Below are 22,778 nucleotides of genomic sequence, written 5' to 3' on the forward strand. Positions count from 1 at the left end.
GGCTGAATATTTTTATTTGTAAAATGCACATTTATTTTTTATCATATTTTTATTTGAACCTGAATCCTTGTGTCTAACGCTATAACAGCAGTACACAGTAAATACCGTTGTTTATTGATAGCTAGAACATAACAATGATAACAATTTTACTGTGACAATTTATTATTATTTTAAATGTACATTTGAGAGTAAACAGAAGGACATGTTGAAACTGGGAAAAGTAACATAAACGACTTTATTGTGGCATGAAGAAATTTAACAGCATCAAGCAAAATCAATTTAATATACATTTCTTATCCCTTACATTGCCAGGATGTTGTTTTCCACCCACTCCTGATTTATTACAAATGTACCGACTGCAATAGGTTCACATCATCAATCCTCAGGTGGGCTGGATGGAACAGGTTCTCTCCGCGTTGCAGTGTGCTTGTTCCCCGACCCCAGTAACAAACCCAGCTGGCTTTTTATCATTCACCTTTCAACAGTGAAAGCAGCTCCCCGCTTTCTTTCAGCTCCTGGAGCAAACGGCAAATGTGAAAGGCATCAGTCACCAACAGCCCAGATTGTGCCTCTCACTCTACATAAAGGGACCGCAAACAGGCTGCTGTGGCTGAAAATGAACTGTGCTTTATCGCCATCTACCGAGCCAAGCATAGTACTGCAACATCTACTTAAATCTTGCAATTCTGATGCTATACAAACCGTGAACATACTGGAAATGGCAAATACAGACAAGTCACTTGCTCATTTCAATACTTATTTATGGGTGAGTACTTCTAAATATTTAGAATCAGATTTGTGTCAAAATTTTAAAACAAATCTTTCCTAATATTAAGCAAAAATATGATGTTGAAATGTAAAATAAGAAGCTGGAATTTTGACAACATACGTTTTTGCATACATATCGCTCCTGTTCATTTTTGCTTGTGAGAATTTCAGTTACGGTGCTCCTTTTTACAGTTTCACAGCTGGCTTTTCAGTTGCGCCGCCCAGTTTTACGTTTACATTGCCTGACTATTTGGTTGGACTTCTGGCACAGTTCTCTCATGTGGGCGGGGCTCTTTTCAGAGAGCCTCTTATGATTTATAAACACACAAAGCATTCTTATTTAGCCTTATCAAGTAAGGCTAAAATATGAGGCTATGGATGCCACAAGAGTCAGCTCTCTGAAAAGAGCGAAACTTCCAATCACTAGTTCCGGGTAATGGCGCTTTCACTCAAATACCTTCTGGCCAATTAGGTGAAGCCCTGCCAGAAGTTCAACCGAATCCTCAGGCAGCATAAACTGGGCAGAGCAACTAAAAAGCCAAAAGTGAAACTGTAAAAATGAGCAGCGTAACCAAAAGTCTCACAAGCTAAAATGAAAAAGAGCGAGATGTAAGCATAAATGTATGTTGTCAAAATTCCAACCACTTATTTTACATTTCAACATGGTATTTTTGTTTGATATTAGGAAAGTCTTGTTTGAAAATATTGGCCCACATCTGATTCCATATAGATCCAAGTGAAAACAAACAGTAAAAATTAACAATACCAGTAAGCATAAATCAACATAGGAGTATCCAAACTGATTTGACCTCGTGCGATATAAGTATACAAAACTGTGTGGTAAAGAGTTACTGATTTTGTTATGTATGATAGAAGTTGAAGTATGAGATGTAGAAGGAACAATTCAGCTGTATACTGAGTGCTTGGAAATGCTGATTCTCACCTTCAAAATGTCCACACCTCCAATAAGTTCACCTCTGACGTAAAGCTGAGGGTATGTTGGCCAATTAGAATATGCTTTTAGTCCTTGTCTGACCTGGAATTTGGGAAAATGTACAAAAAAAAATAAAAAATAATAATAATAATTCCAATCAGTGACAACTAAAAAATATATAATTCATCAGAGATATACAGTACAGGCTAAAAGTTTGGACACAGCTTCTCATTTAATGTGTTTTCTTTATTTTCTTGACCATGTACATTGGTAGATTCTCACTGAAGGCATCAAAACTATGAATAAACACAAATGGGCTTACGTACTTAACAAAAAGTGGAGACCTAGCCTCCACAGTCACTGGACCTGAACCCAATTGAGATGGCTTAAGCCCATTGAAACATACTATATGTGATTATGGGCTATATAAGAAATAAATGTTGCTGTTGTTTGGGGTGAGCTGAACCACAGAGTGAAGGGAAAGTGTTAAACACCTCTTGAAGCTAATTGAGAGAATGCCAGGAGTGTGCAAAGCAGTAATCAGAGCAAAGGGTGGCTATTTTGAAAAAACTAGAATATAAAACATGTTCTCAGTTATTTCACATTTTTTGTTAAGTATATAACTGCACATGTGTTCATTCATAGTTTTGATGCCTTCAGGGAGAATCTACCAATGTAAATGGTAATGAAAATTTAGAAAACATATTGAATGAAAAGGTGTGTCCAAACTTTTGGCCTGTAATGTAGTTGCTGACTTTTCTTCACTTAAGCATGAGGCGATCTAAAAAGAATATTGATACACTTAATGCAGGCAGAAAGTTACCTCTTCATCCTGCAGTATATCAAACGTGTCGTATTCCACTCTGTTTCCAGGGAATCAAAAAAGGGTGGGAATTAGCACTTTGCACACATAAAAGCACAAGATGGCATGTTAATCATTATTTCATCATTAGAGTGAAAGAACCTTACCCCGTACTGTTCATAATTTCCAGAGTCTGACGGCTGAAGCCACACTTGGCTGCCTGCGGAGGGAGAAGTAGTGTTTTACGATGAAAAGGCATGAATGTTGTGTCTTTATTCTGTCATACCATTTTGAGAAAAAAAAAAATCAGAAATTGGAGGCCTGTTATATGCTGCTGTTTCAAATTGTTATTACTTATATCAAATAATAAAAAAAAAACAAAACAATAAAACAAATATAACTTGATGGATTTAATAGTTTGTATTAACACATCATTGGCCAGAAAAACTCAAACTCTAGGTTGTTGATATGTGTGGGTTTGATTGCATTTACATTCAATTTACATGCTTGAAAAGGTGCTGGGTGGTAGGTTGCAACTATTGAATATTTTTAATAGTATTCTGTCGATTTTTTTCATCGATTAATTGAGAAATCTGATAAATCATAATTTTACGTTTTTAAACAACTCTATCAATAGTGTGTTCTGCAACATGAAAATCCTATTAAAATGAGCAAGCAATTGGCTGTTATTCCTCGCAAAAAAATGGCTCCAGAACTAAGCACATTTAATCAATCTTTCTGTGAACCCCCTGCTATAGCCCATCTGAGAATAACAAAAACGTAGAAAAGGTATAAGATAGTAAAAAAAAAAAATATATATATATATATATATATATATATATATATATATATATATATTCAATATTCAAGTATTACTAATAATCCAACTTAAACAATACAGTTCAGTTTCCAGTTGTATCCAGATGAGGTAGGTAGGTAGGTAGAATGTGCAATGTTATGTGCAAAATAGAGAAAAAGAGAGAGAGAGAGAGAGAGAGAGAGAGAGAGAGAGCATTTGTCTTAGTGCATATGTGTGCAATGCATGTGCAAGCCTGTCTGGACAAAGGTGTCCATGTGCTGCTGTGATGTATAGTGTGGTCGGGAAAAAAAAAAAATATGTGATACCTTGAAGAAGCTCCAAGCCCGCTTGGAGAAGTGCGGTTTACATGAGGATATTTTCAGTTCAGGTGCTGTAGCGTTAACAAAGTACTTTTATGGTAAGCCAGGTCCGTTTTACAGTGTATACACTACACTACGTTGTCCACCTTACGCTGCAAGCTCAAAATAAATCGCCCCTCCTTAAATCTTCAGCTAAAAACTATCCATGTAAAACAATGATACCGGTGCTGCACAGTAGTCTACAAAGCGGGAGTGATACGATAATAGATGGACTTTGGGGACTAATTAAACAAAGCCTCAAGGCAAATATTTTTCCTTGAACATTTTTTGTAATCAAATTATTCGAATTACTCGAATAATCATTTCACCCCTACGAGGAGGGTTCTTGTTGAAAAGGATGGTGTGATAAAGACAAGGGGTGACAAAGGGCATGCGCTTGTTACATTACTGCAGCCACTTACACCTGTTTTTCAAATTTATAATGCTTTCTGGCAATGAGTCTTCAACATGAACCAAGACAACCTACTCAAACACTTCCAAATGGTGCATACGTCACTCGTAGCACCACACATCACGTGTTGGAGAAAATGTTATAATGTAACTTGGTCACATGTTGCAAAAGCAGACCATACATTTAGCTTGTCCATTTAATGCATTTCAAAGAGACAGTGTAGTCTAATGTTAAAATGGCATAATGCTGTGTAAAACACACTGCAATGCAAGTAGAATAAAGGGAGCTTATAATGGAATTTCTGTGCAAAGGGGACAGTGAGGTAAAATATAAAGTAAAGAGATGAAAGGTGGGTGGGGCTAAAGATCTCAAGGCACAACTTATGAAGTACTCAAGGAATTCCTTTCACATGTGTAAAAGATTAAATCAATGGCCTTGTGAGATGGAGGTGAGAGGTGCTGCTCCTCCATTAGAGCAGAGAGAGACTCGTCCAATCCTGTCTTCACTCATTTAAAACCTGCAGCTCACCTGACCTTGATAATGTCCCTGTTGATACATTTAAGTTTTATATCAAGCACTAGACCAGCATTTATGATATCACTGTTGCCTTGGGATGTAAATTAATAGATACAAATAATAAAGGACTGCTTGCTATCTTGGAGAGGATAACTACACAATGCTTGTATGATTGTGTGTAATTATTTCTGAAACCAAAAGACCAACTTCAGTCACTTGTATACAATTTTATATCCTGTCAGTAAGTGCCAAGTTGCACAAATTGTGCTGCCAGATTTGTTAAAAACACAAAATTGCTAAAATCGCTAACTGCTGCAACTACATCACATAGTTTGATGTGGCCTCAAGGCCTATCTGACAAGCAATTTCTGCCCAAAATATTAAATTCTGGACAGCCCAATCTGACAACAGTGCGCACAAGATGTGGTCTCCTGCCTCCTATTTGTCTCCAGTGTTAGGATTTCAGCTATACCCAAACTGAAGAATTGAAACCTGATTGTGTGCATCAAACATGGCAGGCAGAATAAGTGAAACCTAGATTAATGTTGGGACACTCTTTGGACACCTTTGGGGCTAAAACCTGGGGCTGGAGCTTCCTCTGTCCACCTCTACTCTAACAGTTCAATTAGAGGAAATCCCAAAGAAAAAAGAAAAGAAAAGCTAAAAAGGAAAATGGTGGAACCAAAACTAAATAAACTAACTGGGAAGAAAGTTACATCCACCTCTGGACAGTAACACCCCAGCGAGCTCCACTTACTTCTCCTCCATCTTCTTTATGGCCCAACCTGAATGCAAGCTAAGGCCCCCTTGTGGATGGGATGTTTTGTGCAAATGTTCTGTCTAACTAAGGTGCAAACCCCACATCCTAACATCAGTTTCTGTCTTCATAATAAAACTTGTTCATGGCACCGTAATCAGTTAAAGAATTCATAGCAGGGAACTAGGAAAGCAAGCTTTCTAAATGAGTTCCAAACTTTTCCCCACAGTGTAGACAGCTGACTGAAAACAATGATGCAGACGTGCCACACTCAAAATTGCCTTTTCAACTGCCATAACATTTCAGGCAAATAAATCTTGGTTTTCGTGGTAGTCTCTCCAGGGCCTAAGCATATATGGAGTCAATCATCTTATACAGACAGAAACATATATAAAAATATATATTATGTGTAGACTATGCATTTTCAGGCAAAGTGCTCAACAAACATCTGAAGCCTATTGTGTGAAGCCTAAGCCTTGCATATTCCATTACGGAAACTATGTTTGAAATCGTTTTGCGTTTATGCCTTAGTAATATAAAACTGAGAAAGTGATGTGTTACCTCTTTATTGCCTTTCATGAACAGCATGACTGTTTTCTGGTTTATGAGAGACTTCAACCTGTTGATTAAAGTGAATACTGCATTAAGCCACTAATATGTGTGTGTGTGTGTGTGTGTGTGTGTGTGTGTGTGTGTGTGTGTGTGTGTGTGTGTGTGTGTGTGTGTGTGTGTGTGTGTGTGTGTGTTTTGGGGGGGTGGGGGGTGGTTTACCGGTGTTCCAGCGTTACAGCTTTGGGACAGGTGTTCTCAAGTTCACCAGATTCAACCAGTTCCTATAAAAGAGGCAAAGACAACAGTGAAACAGGGCAACCGTACCAGTTTCTGTATCCTCCTCACCTGAATCTCAAACACACACGCAAACACAGGAGGGAGGGAATGAGTGTACACGCAGTGCACTGCAGGGATCCTTCCTCTTGCTGCTCAGGTGGATGCACCACTGTAATAGGACACTCAGGAATCAGAGGAGGAATCCAGGAATTCACTTTCTTCAGCTTCCATTTCTGTGCTGCTGTGTTATTGTCATCATATCACTACTAGTACCATTATTATCATACTATATCACATACCATATACACAATATACTATACTATATACATGAAAGTGAAGTGATCAATGTCATTGTGATACACAGCACACAGTGTACACAACAAAATGTGTCCTCTGCTTTTAACCCATCACCCTTAGTGAGCAGTTGGCAGCCATGACAGGCACCCGAGGAGCAGTGTGTGGGGACGGTGCCAATATTTTCAGTGGCACCGCTGGCGGGTCGGGATTCGAACCGGCAACCTTCTGATCACGAGGCATGTACGTATATGTGGCCACCATTGCCACATATACCACATAACATATACCACCACATATCCCATATAAACTATATACACTGATATATTGTCATATTGCTGCTACTTGTCTGCCTGGTTTGTCTCGACCTGCACTATTTCATGGGTCGGTGCACAATGTTCTTTGTCATGTTTTTGTGTTCTGTGTTATTCCATTTCCATGTCTTTTTGCAGAATGTGAATCTACAAAGCTTCGCAATCCCGTCTCTCTGTGTACTTGTATAGTGATAAAATAAAGTAAATAAATAAATTTTACTTTGAGCTCATTTTGGCTAAAGAAATTGGCAGCGTCATTTCTCTCAGAGTGGTTTTAACATCATCTAATCAGAATTCCAGCAGTGAGCACCTATGAGTAGCTTAAATTTCAACAAAGACAACGGTGATTCAGCAAACTGTCATAATATAACCTGTTTGATTTGTGATTTAATGCTCTCGTAACATCAAAATGAACAGGATGGTTGATGACCTTCATAAGATGTTGAGGTAGATCTGTGCCAATTAGTTCCCTTCGTTTTTGTTTATTGCCACTTATAAGATCAAATCACATGTTGGTGATTTAAACCAAGTAAAGGGTTCATCGACTTGCTCTCATGTCAAGAAAAAAGGAGAGCAGAGCAGGAAAGCTCGAGGGCCATGTAACAGGAAGGCCGCTGGCTAATCCAGCCCCCTCCTCCCCAGCAGGGGGTCTGTGTTGAGTTTAAGTGTGAATTACCTCTGTGGGAATACAGAGTAATAATGCTGAGAACAAACAGACCGCCAGAGGACTGGTGGGTGTGTGTGTACACCTTCCAGCAATTACACACGGGATATTAAAAGCCATGTCATGCTTTATTAACAATAACACTCTTTTCTGTACAAGGCCTCAAACACAAATCCATGATATCACCTGGAGATCAGGGTGATGTGCAATTAACCCGCATCCCTGACAGGCTGCAATATGACCCAGAATAGCGTAGAACATTACAGCAAACTATTAGATAATATGCTGTCTGCTTGCTTCTCAGAATTTTCTGTATTTGCTTAAATTCATCTGCCACAATTGAGGGGTCATTAATTCATTTACAATACAACATAATTCTCCATACTCAGTTATGTACATGTGTCTATATGGATTGGTTTATTGGTTGTTTACACACACAAACAAATGCCATTTGACAAAACAGATATTAACCAAGGCAGTAAAAGTAAAGCTGTACTAAATTAAAACCAGTTGTTTAACAATCTTTTTAAGGGAACTGAAGTAGGATGTTACCATACATCATATACCCCACTCTGTTGTTGTCCTTCTGATACATTTCGCCTCATATCTCAGGAAAAGTAGTAGACAAAAAAAATATGAGGAAATTAAAACATTGAACTCCACTGAAAATGTCTAACATGTGTTTGAAATTCTCAGACATGTTCTTTAGAAATGAAAGACCGAATGAGAGACAGTTCTCGGGCTAGTTTTCTAGCTTTTAATACTGGCCCGTTCTCACCTTAATGATGTCCAGGCCGCCAACCAGATCCCCATTGACGTAGACCTGGGGATAGGTGGGCCAGTTGGAGAAGGTCTTCAGCCCCTGCCTCACCTCCTCATCTGACAGGATGTCAAAGCTGCTGTACTGGATGTTATGGTCCTTGAAGATCTGAACAATCTGCTTGCTGAAGCCTGTGTAGAGAGAGAGGGAAAAACCACAAAGATACGATTGGTTCACAATGACCAAGCCACATTCTTTAAATTCTGTGTTGAAGGCTTTAGGTGAAGGTTTTTTTTTTTTTTTTTTTATTGTAACGTGACATTTAAATGGTAAAAACAGAACAAAACTACAGAGTAATAATGTGTGATATCTACAAAAAGTCCATAATTACTTTAATGACTGGCTTTAATGACTGGTTTCTCCACAACAGAATGTGCAGGTCTTATTTGATTGTTGACCTAGTTTTAGTTTTATGTGACTCACTAAACCTCGAATCTCTCAAGATCGGTGGATCTGTAACTAGTGAATGTTTCTTCTTTTTCCAGTCGCACAAAATAATAATAAATGCATTTATTTCCAAGGCTTGAATTTTAATGCATAAAGCAATGTAATGATCAGACACCATCCGAGCATTTATATAAAGTCATATATTTGAATATCTTAAACACTTGCCATCTTTAACAATTACAGAGAATTTTATGCCAATAATGTTTATTTGCTGTCTTTTTTTTTTTTTACTATGGATTTGGCGGCTTTTCACATTTCAGGTGTTATGGATGGATGGAATGAGGGACGCAACCTTGTTTGTACTTTGTCGACCCAGTCAGGATCACGGCGCTTTGTGCTGTTGATTAACCCCCCCAGAAAAACAACACACACACACACACACACACACACACACACACACACACACACACACACACATATATGCGTGTATTTGCACAGAGAAAGAGAGGAGGGACAGAGGGCGAGAGGCGAGACGGAGACAAAAGAACCAGAAAACAGGAAAAAAAAAAAAAGAGAGAGAGAGAGAGGTGATGTGTTCACTCGGTGTACGGCCTGCAGTGAAATAGCCATTCTTATACCCACCCCCCACCACCACTGCCACGTTCATTTGGGAATTCATTATAAAACAGCTAGAGGCTCCTAACTAATGGTTATTCAGTTGGCAGTATATTAACTTGTTTCTATTACAGCAGCCAAACATGCGGCCCAGCTGCCTGCCTGCCTGTTCTGGCTTTAGGCAACATCTAGCAGACAAGGAGGATTGATTGGCGAGATTTTTTTTTCTTTTCCTCCCCTTCTCCCTAGCTCTTTCATTTCTACTGGAGGGTCAGGACTCTTGCTACGAGGACCCTCGCGCTGCAGGATACGCAACATTAAGGTCTCACTTCTCGTTTCAAGGAGGCGGGGTGACGAAGAGAGGACGTTCTTGTTATGCAAATGTATCGGGCTGAAAAAGCGAAATGAAAGCGTGTTGTGTGCCGCGCTGAGGTGCAGCCTGTGACCTTTTTTAATTTTCGAGGTGAGGGGGACCCGCTTCGCCGGTCCTGATCAGACTCTGCTTCGCGGGAGTTACCATTAAACAATGCCAAGGTGCAGAATGGAGGCCTGCTGCTGGGAGAGATGACTCACGCACCACAAACACACTACACCGTTTCATCTTCCCAAAACAGAAACAAGAGGCATAATCAGAAACAAATTCACAACCGTAATCAAATCAATGAGGAGTCTAATTAAAGTGGTTAATTTCCACCATTAGACAGAAGAACGTGGAATTAGCGGGAAGGATGATCCGTTTGATTCGGACGGCGCTGCTGTGCACCTCGGGGAGCCTCGTGGAAAACAGCACTATCGATTATTAGACAACTTTTATGATGCGCCAATTTCTTTGATCTGGCACAAAGCGCTTCTCTTGTGTTCTCTCTCCTTTCCCTCATTTCTTTGACGCCCCCGAACAAAAGCTTCCTTTTGGAAGAGTTTAGGAATTAGAAGAGGGGGGACATGGTGCTTCTTTTGATTTATCAGCTCTCCCACTTGCCCTGAAAGTGTGTGTGTGTGTGTGTGTGTGTGTGTGTGTGTGTGTGCGCACGCAGAGCCTGCAGGCTGTGTGAGTGTGGTCAGTGACGGGGTAATGAGAGGTGGCAGCCACCGAGTGAGGAGTTATTACTGGCTGCAGCCGCCGGTTCTCCCAGGCGGAGACAGGCTGGATTAGGGTTAGTGCTGGAACACTGCACTGCCCCGCTGAGCGGCCCATTAACATCATGCTGAGACCCCCAAACACACACACATGTATAACTCACCTCTGAAAGGTACACATAACTACTGGGGTGTGGACACACACGCATACACACTGACATCCCTAATGACTGTCTTACACGTGTCCCTCAAAACACACACACACAACCATAACAAAATTCTCTCTTTACACACACACACGCACTTCAAAATTCCACCATGTGCACATTTATATACACACAGCGCATGTCCACAAACACACAATATACACAAGAAAATAAATAAAAGACACTGGGTTCTTATAGCAAATTCCTAGAGGGGCGCAGGCCCAAACAGCTCAGCAACTGTGTGGTGACTAGCAGACGAGTCGAACAAAGGGTGTTATACCCCCCCCCCACGCCATGAATTAGCATTCCCGCACGCAGAGAACCCGCGAAAAAAATGAAATAAGAACACAGCGAAAGAGAGAGAGAGAGAGAGAGAATAGGAATGTTTACCACAACGAGGCTCCTGTGGGGAGCCCTTCATGAACAACATGCATGGCGCGGTGTTGATCAGCCTCTTCAGACGCTCGTTAATGGCTTCTTTGGGGGCCTGTCCACTCCCAGCGGGCCCCCCCACGCTGGACGCCAGCTTCTGGACCTTCTTGGTCAGCTCCGGGGCATGCGCTCCATCCAGCTTGTCAATCACCTTGCCGCTCTGAGGCCCACACACACACACACACACACACACACACACACACACACACACACACACACACACACACACACACACACACACACACAGAGAGGCATTTAAATGAATAAATAAATAAAGTGGTGCCATTGATTTTTGGGGGAATAGGCCCAGTTTGTTTTCTGCTGGATTGTTTGGGCCACGTTGGCGGGGAAGGGGGTGTTAAGGCACCGCAGGGTCCTCTCTACTTTCTTTGACATGTTAAGTTGTCAGAGCGCCGCCCGTTTTTTAACGCACCGAGCGGCAATAGCCGTCGGCGCCCGATTGATCCTAACGTCAGGTGCTGTGGAACAGGGTGGGCGATCGAAATTGCAACAGCGCCGGCCCACACAGTCTACACACCATCGTACTGCAACTTCACAATCACACAACGCATCGATTATACTGTCAAATGAACCTGATTTAAAGGTAACATTTGCTTCTCTGTTAACAGGAACACAGACATTATTAAGCAAAACACACAAAGCACCGGCATCAACCAGCTCAGCAGAACCAGCAGACAATAATATACCACAATTAATACATTCATACTTACTTACAGCTGCTGCAATAAAAATGACCTCATTCATAAAACAGACACAGTCAGGAGGGCTGCTCAATTTTTTTTTTTTTGCTCATCCGTGCCGGAAACTCTAAAATAATTACAGTGGTGCAGCGGAACGTTTTAATTAATTACTTTTATTACAACCACAATTATAAAACTAATGAATGTCTGAATCATAATTTGCAGGAACATCCCAATTTGTCTTCCTGTGCTATTGAGTTACGTTCCATGGTAACTAACACAAACAGGAAGCATTGCTTACTTTGTTGCATTTACTTATTTCTTACTTTAAAAATAAAATCAGTGTACATCCAAAACGGTGAACACTTGCATTGTCGATTTTGGACTACTTTGAGATCACAGAACAAAACTGAAGACATAGTAAACAAAAACAACTTATTTTTTTAAAATATTTTTTCATATTTCAGGCTCCTCAAGGAAGAAAACTTCCCTAAAATCTCTTCAAATTAGACAACAGGGATTATCCCCTCATTGCTGTGTGTCCCACATCATTAATCAGTGATCATTTGACAGCCATGTGACACGTAACCTGGCATATTAAGCAACTTCATGGAATGCAATCATTTTCAATTGATATATAAGATATCAGTGTTCAGAAAACAAAGCATTTTCCTTGAATGGAGAAAAAAGAAGAACAAAGAAATGAGTCACAACCATGTGACCTTAAGTGAGCTCATCTATACAGACAACTGGAAAGCTACTCTCTACAAAACATCAAGTAAACGAAAGCAAGCTGTGGCCTGTGACAGGTCTGAGTTCAGATGGTAGAGTTCAGGTGTACCTTGAAGAGGAGGAAGGTGGGAACGGCACTGATCTCATATTTTTCGGAGACTTCGGGTACAGCTTCTGCATCCAGCTGTGAGAAAAAAAAGAAAAAGTTTATTAAGAACAACAACAAAAAAAGGTGTTAAAAAAAAAAAAAAATCATTATTGCAATTCTGCTTCATTGTCAAACTTGAGCATTTGACGATCTTCCTTTCGGGGTCTGAAATTCATCATCAAAATACTTCCTGGTTCTGTGCATGCATATTTTTGTTCTTTAGTTTTTGTTATACTAGATTTCTCGATTTCCGTGCTGTTACACAGTGGCTACACTCGCACATGAATAGTTTCACAGAAACACCAACGCCGCCACATTATTTATCCTGCTCAGAGAAAACAGCCCCGGGGCAAAAACCAGGCCACTTCTGACACTCTGGCAACATAAAGAACATGAGGAATGGGGGCGAGATGCTGTCCACTGATGATGGATCGTTCTCTTAGCCCTGCCTTTATTGGTTCACAGGAAGGGCATGGTGACGGTGAGCTGACAACCTTTGTAAATTTCTTTACTGATTTTTTTACTGATGCAAAAAATTAAAATATTTCAAATAATCAAACCTGAGCACTGTAGAAATGTATATATATAAAAATACACAAACATACACACACTTATAATATGTGTGCGTGTGTGTGTGTGTGTGTGTAATATATATGTTGAGGGTGTAGTTTCACATTGCTGATTACTTCCATCAGGATCTTCCCTCCTTACAAACAGGGCCATTTCAGATGGGTTTGCCGGTTTTTATTTTACTACAGACTAGGAGATGACGCCCCCAGGGTGAGCGGCAAGGAGCACACAATGCACTACTGACCCGGCAAATTTTCGATCACATTTAGCTACCAGATATTGAAATCCATAAATCACTGACCCCTGTTATGTCCTGATTACACAGCTTATTTCACTGCCTGGAGCAAGGCTGGCTCTCGGCTGCTTCTGACAAGATCCATGAGCTGAGACACCACAAATGACAGGGACTTCCACTCACAAGCACACAATCCAGGCCGCTTGGTTAGATACGTGCCGTCACAGGAGCTTCTAAAAATCTTGATTCATTCGGAATGTCTGCATGGATTCAAACCCACCTCAATTACAAGATAAGTAATGAAGAGTTCATTATTCTCATTTAATCCAACAAAAATAATCAGATGTAACTATACAACATTTGTATTATGATAAATACCAACAGTTGTTTGAAAGACTGAGACGATTACTATAAATACAATTACTAGGAAATGCTTCATCATATCAAGACTTTATAATGCAGGACATTTCACTACTAGAACTAGATATAAAGAATAGAACTAAATCTCATTAACACAAGTATAGAAGGTGCTGAAACATTAGCCAAATTTAGCAAGACAGCATGAATCAGTAGAGCCACTGGAAGCATAATTATCCCCTGGAGCGTCATAACATCATGTTTTTTTCGCCACCTATGAGATGATCCTAAATGCCAGTGCATCCCGTTGAGACCCATAACAATGTATGGTACAGCATTCAGTTCTATTCTAAGAGCACCTTAAAGGCCACACCAAGATTTTGCCACAAACCTGGCACTTATTTAGCCACTGGTAATGTCTGTACAGTGTGAAGACTGTTCAATTTCACATTTTTTCCTGACATAAGGAAAAAAAAAAAAATACCAAAAAAAAATGTTAAAATACTGCAAGATAAAACATCCATGAAGTATATCAATCAGGATTTAGACCTCATCATAGCACTGAGACAGGGCTGGTTAAAGTGGTTAATGACCTGCTGTTGGCCTCTGATCAGGGACTCATCTCGCTGCTTGTCCTGCTTGATCTGAGTGCAGCGTTTGACACTATTGATCACGCTATTCTCCTTGCCAGGTTAGAGAATGTTATCGGGATTAAGAGAACAGCCCTTGAATGGTTCAGATCATATTTGACCAACCGATATCAGTTTGTGGACATCAATGGTGTTTCGTCTTCACATAGTAAAGTAGAGTTTGGTGTTCCACAAGGTTCTGTCCTAGGTCCGTTACTTTTTTCTCTATACATGTTACCTTTAGGCGACATCATCCGCAAACACGGTATTAGCTTTCATTGCTACGCTGACGACACACAGCTGTATCTGTCAGCAATGCCAGATCAGAGGCAGCAGCTGAACAAAATAGAGAATTGTCTGAAGGACATTAGACAGTGGATGCTCACCAACTTTCTCCTGTTAAACCCTGACAAGACAGAAGCGCTTGTACTTGGGCCTCAAGCAGCCAGGCATAAACTGGCTGACTACACAATAACCCTGGATAACCTTTCTATCTCACCGAGTATTGAAGTGAAGGATCTAGGTGTCATCATTGATGCAGGTCTCTCATTCAGTTCGCACGTAGATAATGTCACTAGAATAGCATTCTTTCACCTTAGAAATATTGCGAAAATAAGAAATATCATTTCAATGCATGATGCAGAAAAGTTGGTCCATGCATTTATTACATCAAGGTTAGATTACTGCAATGCATTATTGTCTGGATGCTCTAGTAGGTGCATGAGCAAACTCCAGCTAGTACAGAATGCTGCAGCCAGAGTTCTAACCAGAACCAGGAAATTTGACCACATCACCCCAGTCTTACAATCACTGCACTGGTTACCCATCAAATTTAGGATTGACTACAAAATCCTACTTTTAACCTATAAAGCTCTAAATGGTCTTGCCCCACAGTACCTGAGTGAACTTTTGGTTCTTTATGAACCGCCACGCCCCCTTCAATCAATGGGTGCGGGGTCACTACTGGTACCAAAGGTGCAGAAGGTCACAGCTGGGAGCAGATCCTTCTCCTATAGAGCTCCGCAGTTGTGGAACAGCTTACCTGTCAGTGTCTGGGATTCAGACACAGTCTCAGTGTTTAAATCCAATCTCAAAAAAAATCTGTTTTCTCTGGCTTTTTGCTAAAGTCCTAGACCCTCATTTCACTTGATTTTGACGCAGTGTCAATTATAAAGTCCAGTTTATCACAGAGTCCCCCTGTTAGACACAGACAAAGTTAAATTCACCCTAGTTAGGCTGTCCTAGTTAGGGTACCGGGCCACTGTAGCACCAATATACCACTATAACCACATTTTTCGGTCGTACAGTGCAACCGTCTGCCGCTGCTTCTGTTTGTTTTTCTCCGAGACACGGAATCAAGCACCCAGACTACTGGCAGACCCCAGTGATCAGACCAGCAAATAAAACCTGGTTCCTGACAACTGCTTTACAAGGACAAAACATGAAACAAACCAGAGGGTCACCACAGCCACCACCACCGTTACAACTACAGCTTCAGGGATCTTCAAATGGACCAGTAACATCATTATGAACACGTAATCTAGACCATGACACTGAATACATCCTGGACTTCTCCAACCCTACAACCATAGGACTTATCATTATATCATATCCAACCCTGCACTGACACCATTTGCAGGCTCACTCTACCCTGGAAGGGGGTCCCTCTCTGTATCACTCCTTCCCAAGGTTTCTTCCTCTCTTTTTTTTTTCTCTCTCCTAGAGTATTTTTTTTTTGTGGGCTATATAAGAAAAAAATGATGTTGTTGTTGTTGTAAAATGTGAAGTTTGAGTTAAGGTGCAAGCATGGGTGAGAAATCAGGTGTCACTAACCTGAACCAAAAAGTGCAGCAGTGACAAACTCTTATTCTATATGGCATGCCTTACATAACTACACTGACTACACACTTCCTTGATTTTAACGGATTTGTCTGTTGCCAGGTGACAGAAGAGCTGGTAAGATGAAAATTATGACTATATGAAATAATAATGTGTGTGTGTGTGTGTGTGGGAATTAAGGAATTAAGTCTCAAGGCACTATTTTTTAACAGTCTGTATAGGTTTGTTCGCTGGTGTAAGGTCAGGGTTTAAGATGTACATGATCTGATGTTTGCTCACGTGACATACTGACATGCACAAGTTTAAATTCAGCTCCTCCCATTTAAAAGATCACGTTCCGAGTGACAAAAGTTACACAACAGATTCTCTTCTTCAAGATGCAGATAACTACCAAGTAATTCATACTGCAGCTATTTATGTAAATCCTGACCTTACACTTGAACAAGCCCCACACGTAGTACCAGTTAAAAATAAATAAGTGAATTAAATAATCACCCTCAAGGTTATTTCTTGCATTTGCAAGACTTCTTGTACTTCCTCAACCCATAAATTGTATGTTGGGAGGATCAGGTTATATCCACTTTAAATTAGATACATTTAATAGACGTTATTGGCAATATTCGTAAAAAATTAAGTATTTTATTATTATGAAGTTATGCATGCAAATATATATTTAAACTATTAATGACAAGAGGTTCATCAATGTCTTTCACATTTCTGTTAATCACACATCAACTATCATTTGGAGCTGTTTTTCTAATAATGTTTATTTCGGTTATGGATGTTTTTTTGGGCCGTTGGTAAAACAGGTAAGTGCCCTGTAACTGCAGTTCTCCAGTAATAGACATCATCTCTCCTGCCTTTACAGTGCCTTGTGGCAGAAAAGGTCAAAGGCAGCCAATAGCATAATATAGCAGAGTCCTCTGGGAACGAAGTAAAAGAGTCTTCATGAGGTTCTGACTGGAGGGAAGAAGCTAAGAATCATGGGTAATGACTGAGAGATGGGGTTTGAGGAGCATGGATAGAAGAAAGAAAGTGGCGAAACGATACCTCAGTTGTGTGAAGTTGTGTTTAGAAAGTATTTTCTTTAATAAACCCACCCATTTAGTGCAAATGTGGAACACTGTCCAGTGATGTTATATTGCAAATAATATATAAAAAAAAAGGATATGTTCATTAGTTTTGAAGATGACTCACTGATCATTGGGGCAATGGTGGCCTAGTGGGTCAGGAAATGGAACCATAATCAGAAATAATCCCGAACTACTAAGGTGCCACCGAAGTGCAACTGAGCAAAGCACTGTCCCCACACATTTCGCCCCAGGTATCTTTCATGGCTGCCCAGTGCTCACCAAGGGTGATGGGTTAAAAGCACAGGACACATTTTGCGGTATGCTGGGCTGTGTTTCACAATGACAATCACTTAAAAATAATTAAACAATCATACAGACATTTTCAATTTAAACATAGAACTCCTGGAGTTAAAACGAAAGCATATTCTAATAATGTTATCAATACATTTTAATAAGTATTTGACAGTTTTATGGGAGGTATTTAATTTGGAAGGTGTCAAGCACCCAATGCTTTAAATGGCTTCCATAAAGCTTAAGACAATATCTAAAATGTGAAATAAGCTTTAATTTGAGGAATATTTGTTTTTTTGACTTAATTTAAGTTGTTTAATAATTCATGAACCCAAGCAGCTACTGACAACCCACCCGAAAGCAGCCCTAACAAACACAGAGAGAGGAAGCCTGGGTGCCTGGGAAAGTCGGACTTCAACAGAGAGGGAAGAGGTCGGGATCTCTGTGCAGAACTGTGCTTTCAATCATGTTTTGGGATTAGCCCCTTGCATAAGTATGTTTTAAAGTAATCAATACCTGAGGTCAACCATCAACACTTCTCATGGTTCATCGTATGAGCCATGTAACCTTTTCAGCAGAGCAAAAATGCTTATCAATGGGTGCATTAACATATGTCTTTGGGTTAAAAATGAATCTATTCTGAACATACTCTATGCATAGGTAGATGTAAAGTAGATGTTACATATATAATATTACCTTAATTGCTAAACAATCAGCCAGTCAGTTTCCACCCAAAAATCTAAATCAGACAAAAAATCTACTTGAGGAAAGTAAACCATACCATTCATACCTTAACAAACACTGCCTGGGGGTGCTCCTTGGCTAATTGTGCCATCACATCGTTCATCTGGATGCACTGAGGAGCCCATGGTGCCAAGAAATGGACAACAGTGAGTGACCTGCATTAAATGTCACATGGTTAGAAAGACCTTATCATTACAAAGCCAGTGTTTCAGGTACCCAACGTCTCTTAAACATGAAACCCTATCATCATGCCTGTATCATTTTAATGTAGGGCTGATCGCAATAGAAGTTTGATAAATTCTTTAGTCACTATGTGTGTGTGTGTGTGTGTGTCCTGACCAAAACTGTATATTGTAAGCTAAGTGTATGATTTCTCCGGCTTCTATTTGTTTGTTCTATGTCGTGGTACAGCAGTGTACAGAGCAATAGAGAACAATTTGTTCTTTATGTACTTCATAAGCTTAAAGTCATTAGAATAGGCATAACATTCATAATACACATTCAAGTGTTTGCATTGGGAAAAAAGTGAACCATAAATATTAGAGGTGTTAGAAAATATTGATACAGCAATATATTGTGATATTTGATCAAAACAGGGATATAAATATCAATATTTCTGCATACAAAATGAGTTCTGAGTTATTTTGGATGAATTATTAACTACAATACTGCAGTACGTACAGTATCACAATATATCAACAGTATCACAATATATCAAAATATTATTGTATCGTGATAGGTATCATTTTGTGAGATCCTTTCCAATATACAGCCCTAACATATATATGTAGAGAAAACAAACAAAAAAAAAACATTAAGTCAGTTTTTTCCAGTGATTGTGTACAATAGCAACTACATAGGTCCACTGTTCAGCTCATTGTTCCAGGCACGAACACGTTTGAATTCAAATTACACACAAACGCAGTGGGCGTCAAGCTGTAGGCCTTCATTTACAGACACCCTAATCCAGATTTCAAAGCTCAGAGGAAACACTCATTTCTCAGTGAGTGCTTAACGTTACTATTATAGTTTCGCATAAAATACTGTTTTAAGCTAAAGGTATGGACAATGAAATCTGTATGGTTGAATAAATATGATCCTCAAATAAAATTATGTATTTAACTTACATTCCCCGCTGCTTGGTAAATTATACTTCGTTACTTAGTATACTGCCATAATTTTGTTAATATAAACAAAACCGTACGATATAAACGTACAACATGCGTGACGTAATTAATTTCTGCTCACGGTGTTGACGTGGGTTTTACTAACCGGTCTGGTTACTAAAATCTCATTGATTAACCTAAAAATAAAAACAAACGACAACGTATTCAAGTGAACCGTCCACCATTCATATTCACTTTCAAAGTGCCAATGCAGCTTTTGTAACCACTGTTATTAGCAGTGAAAACAAAAACGCTGTTAAAACAGCAGCAGTCTGTCAGCAATACCTTGGGATGCATGGTGCCAGCTGTTAGCATACCAGCTAGCCCAAGGAGTTAGGTAGAATTTTTACTTTAAAAACCTGTCATTTGCACCACTTAGCTCAAGTATATGGTTAATAAAGGAGAACGCGCTGGACCAAGTTAAACGACGCTAACATACCCGGTATTCTTATTCAGCAAGTCATCAAATAGCTGCGAAGTCGTTACATCCACCAAGTTCGCCATGGTTCCAGACAGAAAAAGTCGATAGCCGAATCGCCGGTCTACATCTGCGCCAGACATTAACAATCGCACTAAATAATCGATCGCAAATAACGAACGAAATACTTCTCCCCATGGAAAAAAAGGCAGGTAAATGCAAAACAACTACATAAAACATCAATATTTTCTATGTTTTCCTTTAAAACATTTTGGTGGCAAGACTCACCCATTAACTTAACAACACGTGTTGCTATAAATTGGTGGCTTTATATTCATATTCTGAATCAGACACCAAAACCGCGTTGACGCTCAATTAAAACAGAAACACAACTTTCACTCCCATAAAGCCTCACATTGAAACGCAGGGTCGCAAGTGCTTTGTGCAGCTCTGCAAATAACTCTTGGCACTCAAACGATACACCTGTCAAATCTAAGCAAATCTAAACCATCTAAAAGGAAATTGCCAAATGAAAAGTGATACCGTGAGTGTTCTATTTGAAGAAGAAAAAATCTATATCCATATGAAAATATTTTCTATATCGTTATATGAGAAAACTACTGATTTCGAGGTGGATGAATGGGGAAACGTGATCTGGCAACGTGCAACTCACTTCCGGGTTTTCGTTTGGAAGCCACTGATTGGTTGAGAAGAATTCTATGGCCCCAACACAGTGCGACCCGGGGAGGCGGCATAGCAAGTGGATTTCATTTCTCTCTCTTAATTTCTTGACTTGTTTACGCCGGAGATTAAATATGTAACTCGGACGGGTGTGGTTTTCTTTCTTTCTTTTTATTTTCAGTTTAATTGTTTAGTCAGGGCTATAGCAGCTAACCCATGGCTAATACATCGCCATAGTTTCTTTGACTTTGAAGGCTGAGTGCGTCAAGCGGCGATAAATCCCGACTTTATTTATGTTACACACGTGATACAGTTTGGACAGGTCGTGTCGATGGATTGCGTTTCAACACCCCTCCAAAGTAAAAGACGCCGGGAAGAAGGGACTGTCTGGGAATGTGAAGCGGTATGTGAGTGAAAATTGTTTAGTTTTTTTCTTGTCTAATGCAGAATATGAATATAAAGTCACCAGATTTACAGCAACACGTGTTGTTAACTTGCACCTGCATGCTCTTGCAAAGTTTCAGGATGGGTAAAAAAGTTGAATGTCCATGTCCGAGTTTAATATGCCTGTCGATCGCGGGTCACTGTTTTGCGTGCTTGTGTTGCCCGTGACGTCACATCTTGCTGCCCCGCCTCCCCCCGGCGTCGTTTCGACAGAAAAGAGCGCGCACCGGGACCAACGGCTGCACGCAGGTTGGATGTGGCGCCGTTGCGGAAGTTGCCATGGTCACATGGGACACCCGGCATCAACAGGGCTTCCAGAATGGCCCCCGGCGCCTTCCCAATGACGCGGTACGCGCTACACTGCGCTTCCCGTTTCCTCCCTCCCTCCCTCCCGCCTTGCTTCCTTTATTCCTTCCTTCCCACCACCACCTTTCTAACATGTAACCGGACCCTATCAGATGTGCCACTTTCGATAAGAATTAATGGGTCTTACCCCAGACCTTATCTCTGACATATTTTCTGCAAGGTGCTCTCAGATGAAAGCCAAGAACGCCATTATGCACGATCGCTTTTCGCCAAAGTCGTGCCAAAGTGGCCAGCACATTCCTACACATTATCGCACATGGCACGTCATTTTTTTCCCCCTCATTGTTCCCATTCTTTATTACTGTTTTTGTAGGGTCTACCTGAAGGCCGGGGTCCCGGCCAGCAGTGCGTGAGATGCATGGCAGGGGAATCGGTAAGTTCTTATCAAAAAGTGACCGCAGTGTTGCACTGGCCCACCACAACCACGTTTAAATGCCTTTTGCTCCAAGGGGCATGTATGTCCTGACACATAATTGCTGCAGACTTTGGACGAACATGTCTGTGCCTGTGTGAAATATTCTCAGACATGGCATTGCCTGACATGTGGAGAAGTATGGAAATATACTTCTCGCAAATCAATATTTATTTATATTAATATTGCAAATGCATGTTGTAATATTCCTTCCCTGAGGCCAACACTGCCTTCCAGCTGATTTCACTTCTTGCCGAATTGCTTATTTATTTAGTTTGTAATTTTCGCCCGCCGAGCAGTCCGCAACCCAGAAATTTCCGATTGAGCCATGGGTTAATGAACACGAAGCGGGACCAGAAGGGTGCGTGGGTAAGGTTACTTGTGTCACACCAACGTTTTCCTTGTGTTCTTCCTCTCAGGGGCACATTAACCACATCATGGGCTATTGATCGGCTCCATCTGCAGCGTGGTGAAATGGATCTTCAGCGGAAAATGACTGGCCAGTTTTCCCACACGACCGTGTTTTTGTGGTGTGTTCTTTCATATTCAGTGCCTTGCCTACTCCATACTATATCTGTGTTGCTATTTTACCACATTTAGGTGATCTAGACACTTGCGTTTTAACATAATAGTAAAAAAAAATAGTTTGCACAACGTAAGCCACAATGTTCGATTTTCTTAATAAAAACCTTTTTAATAATAGAAAATTGAGGAGGAAACAGAAAATCAGGGCTTGTAAAATGAAGGACATGTTGAAAGTGTACAATGTGACCAAAGGTGATTTTTGGTTCATCTGTCTAATTTACAGCCATCTGCCTATGGAAGGTGCTTTAAAGTTTTATCACTTTGTTTTATGCATTTAGCAAAAATAATGAGACAGTTTGCTGCTCACTGTATGCATACAGTGTTTTTGTAAAGGATATAAAAGGGACTTCTTGCATACATTTCACAGCTGTACTACACTGTGATTTTAATAACTTTAATTGGT

At 40.2% G+C, this 22,778-nt stretch overlaps 2 protein-coding genes across 2 annotated transcripts; one reads left to right on the forward strand and one right to left on the reverse strand.

Moving 5' to 3' along the window:
- Nucleotides 1-216: 216 nt before the first annotated feature.
- Nucleotides 217-20,210, reverse strand: glrx3 (glutaredoxin 3). Its single transcript, XM_028967794.1, has 12 exons — nt 20,176-20,210; nt 19,909-20,017; nt 18,350-18,458; nt 12,527-12,601; nt 10,943-11,144; nt 8,226-8,398; nt 6,119-6,180; nt 5,909-5,966; nt 2,672-2,724; nt 2,526-2,565; nt 1,712-1,804; nt 217-515 (listed from the first exon to the last, which is right to left on the reverse strand). The coding sequence occupies exons 1-12, from the start codon at nt 20,177-20,179 to the stop codon at nt 468-470; spliced, it is 1,026 nt and encodes a 341-aa protein (XP_028823627.1). The 5' UTR covers nt 20,180-20,210; the 3' UTR covers nt 217-467.
- Nucleotides 20,211-20,602: 392 nt separating this feature from the next.
- On the forward strand, nt 20,603-22,778 carry LOC114784600 (uncharacterized protein C10orf143 homolog). The gene is made up of 4 exons (XM_028970097.1): nt 20,603-20,971; nt 21,226-21,360; nt 21,692-21,751; nt 22,210-22,778. The coding sequence occupies exons 1-4, from the start codon at nt 20,900-20,902 to the stop codon at nt 22,237-22,239; spliced, it is 297 nt and encodes a 98-aa protein (XP_028825930.1). The 5' UTR covers nt 20,603-20,899; the 3' UTR covers nt 22,240-22,778.

The sequence above is a fragment of the Denticeps clupeoides genome, chromosome 2 (assembly GCF_900700375.1).
Source record: "Denticeps clupeoides chromosome 2, fDenClu1.1, whole genome shotgun sequence".
NCBI classification, from domain to species: domain Eukaryota; kingdom Metazoa; phylum Chordata; class Actinopteri; order Clupeiformes; family Denticipitidae; genus Denticeps; species Denticeps clupeoides.

Excerpts from the sequence above, each read along its gene's own strand:
- glrx3 (XM_028967794.1), bottom strand. Across the intron at positions 2,566-2,671 it reads GAAATTATGAACAGTACGGG|AGTGGAATACGACACGTTTG; the intron begins GTAAGGTTCTTT and ends CCCTGGAAACAG. Across the intron at positions 516-1,711 it reads GAGGTGTGGACATTTTGAAG|GAGCTGAAAGAAAGCGGGGA; the intron begins GTGAGAATCAGC and ends CGTTTGCTCCAG.
- LOC114784600 (XM_028970097.1), top strand. The coding sequence starts at position 20,900 with ATGGATTGCGTTTCAACACCCCTCCAAAGTAAAAGACGCCGGGAAGAA. Across the intron at positions 21,361-21,691 it reads GGCGCCTTCCCAATGACGCG|GGTCTACCTGAAGGCCGGGG; the intron begins GTACGCGCTACA and ends CTGTTTTTGTAG. Across the intron at positions 21,752-22,209 it reads GATGCATGGCAGGGGAATCG|GGGCACATTAACCACATCAT; the intron begins GTAAGTTCTTAT and ends TCTTCCTCTCAG.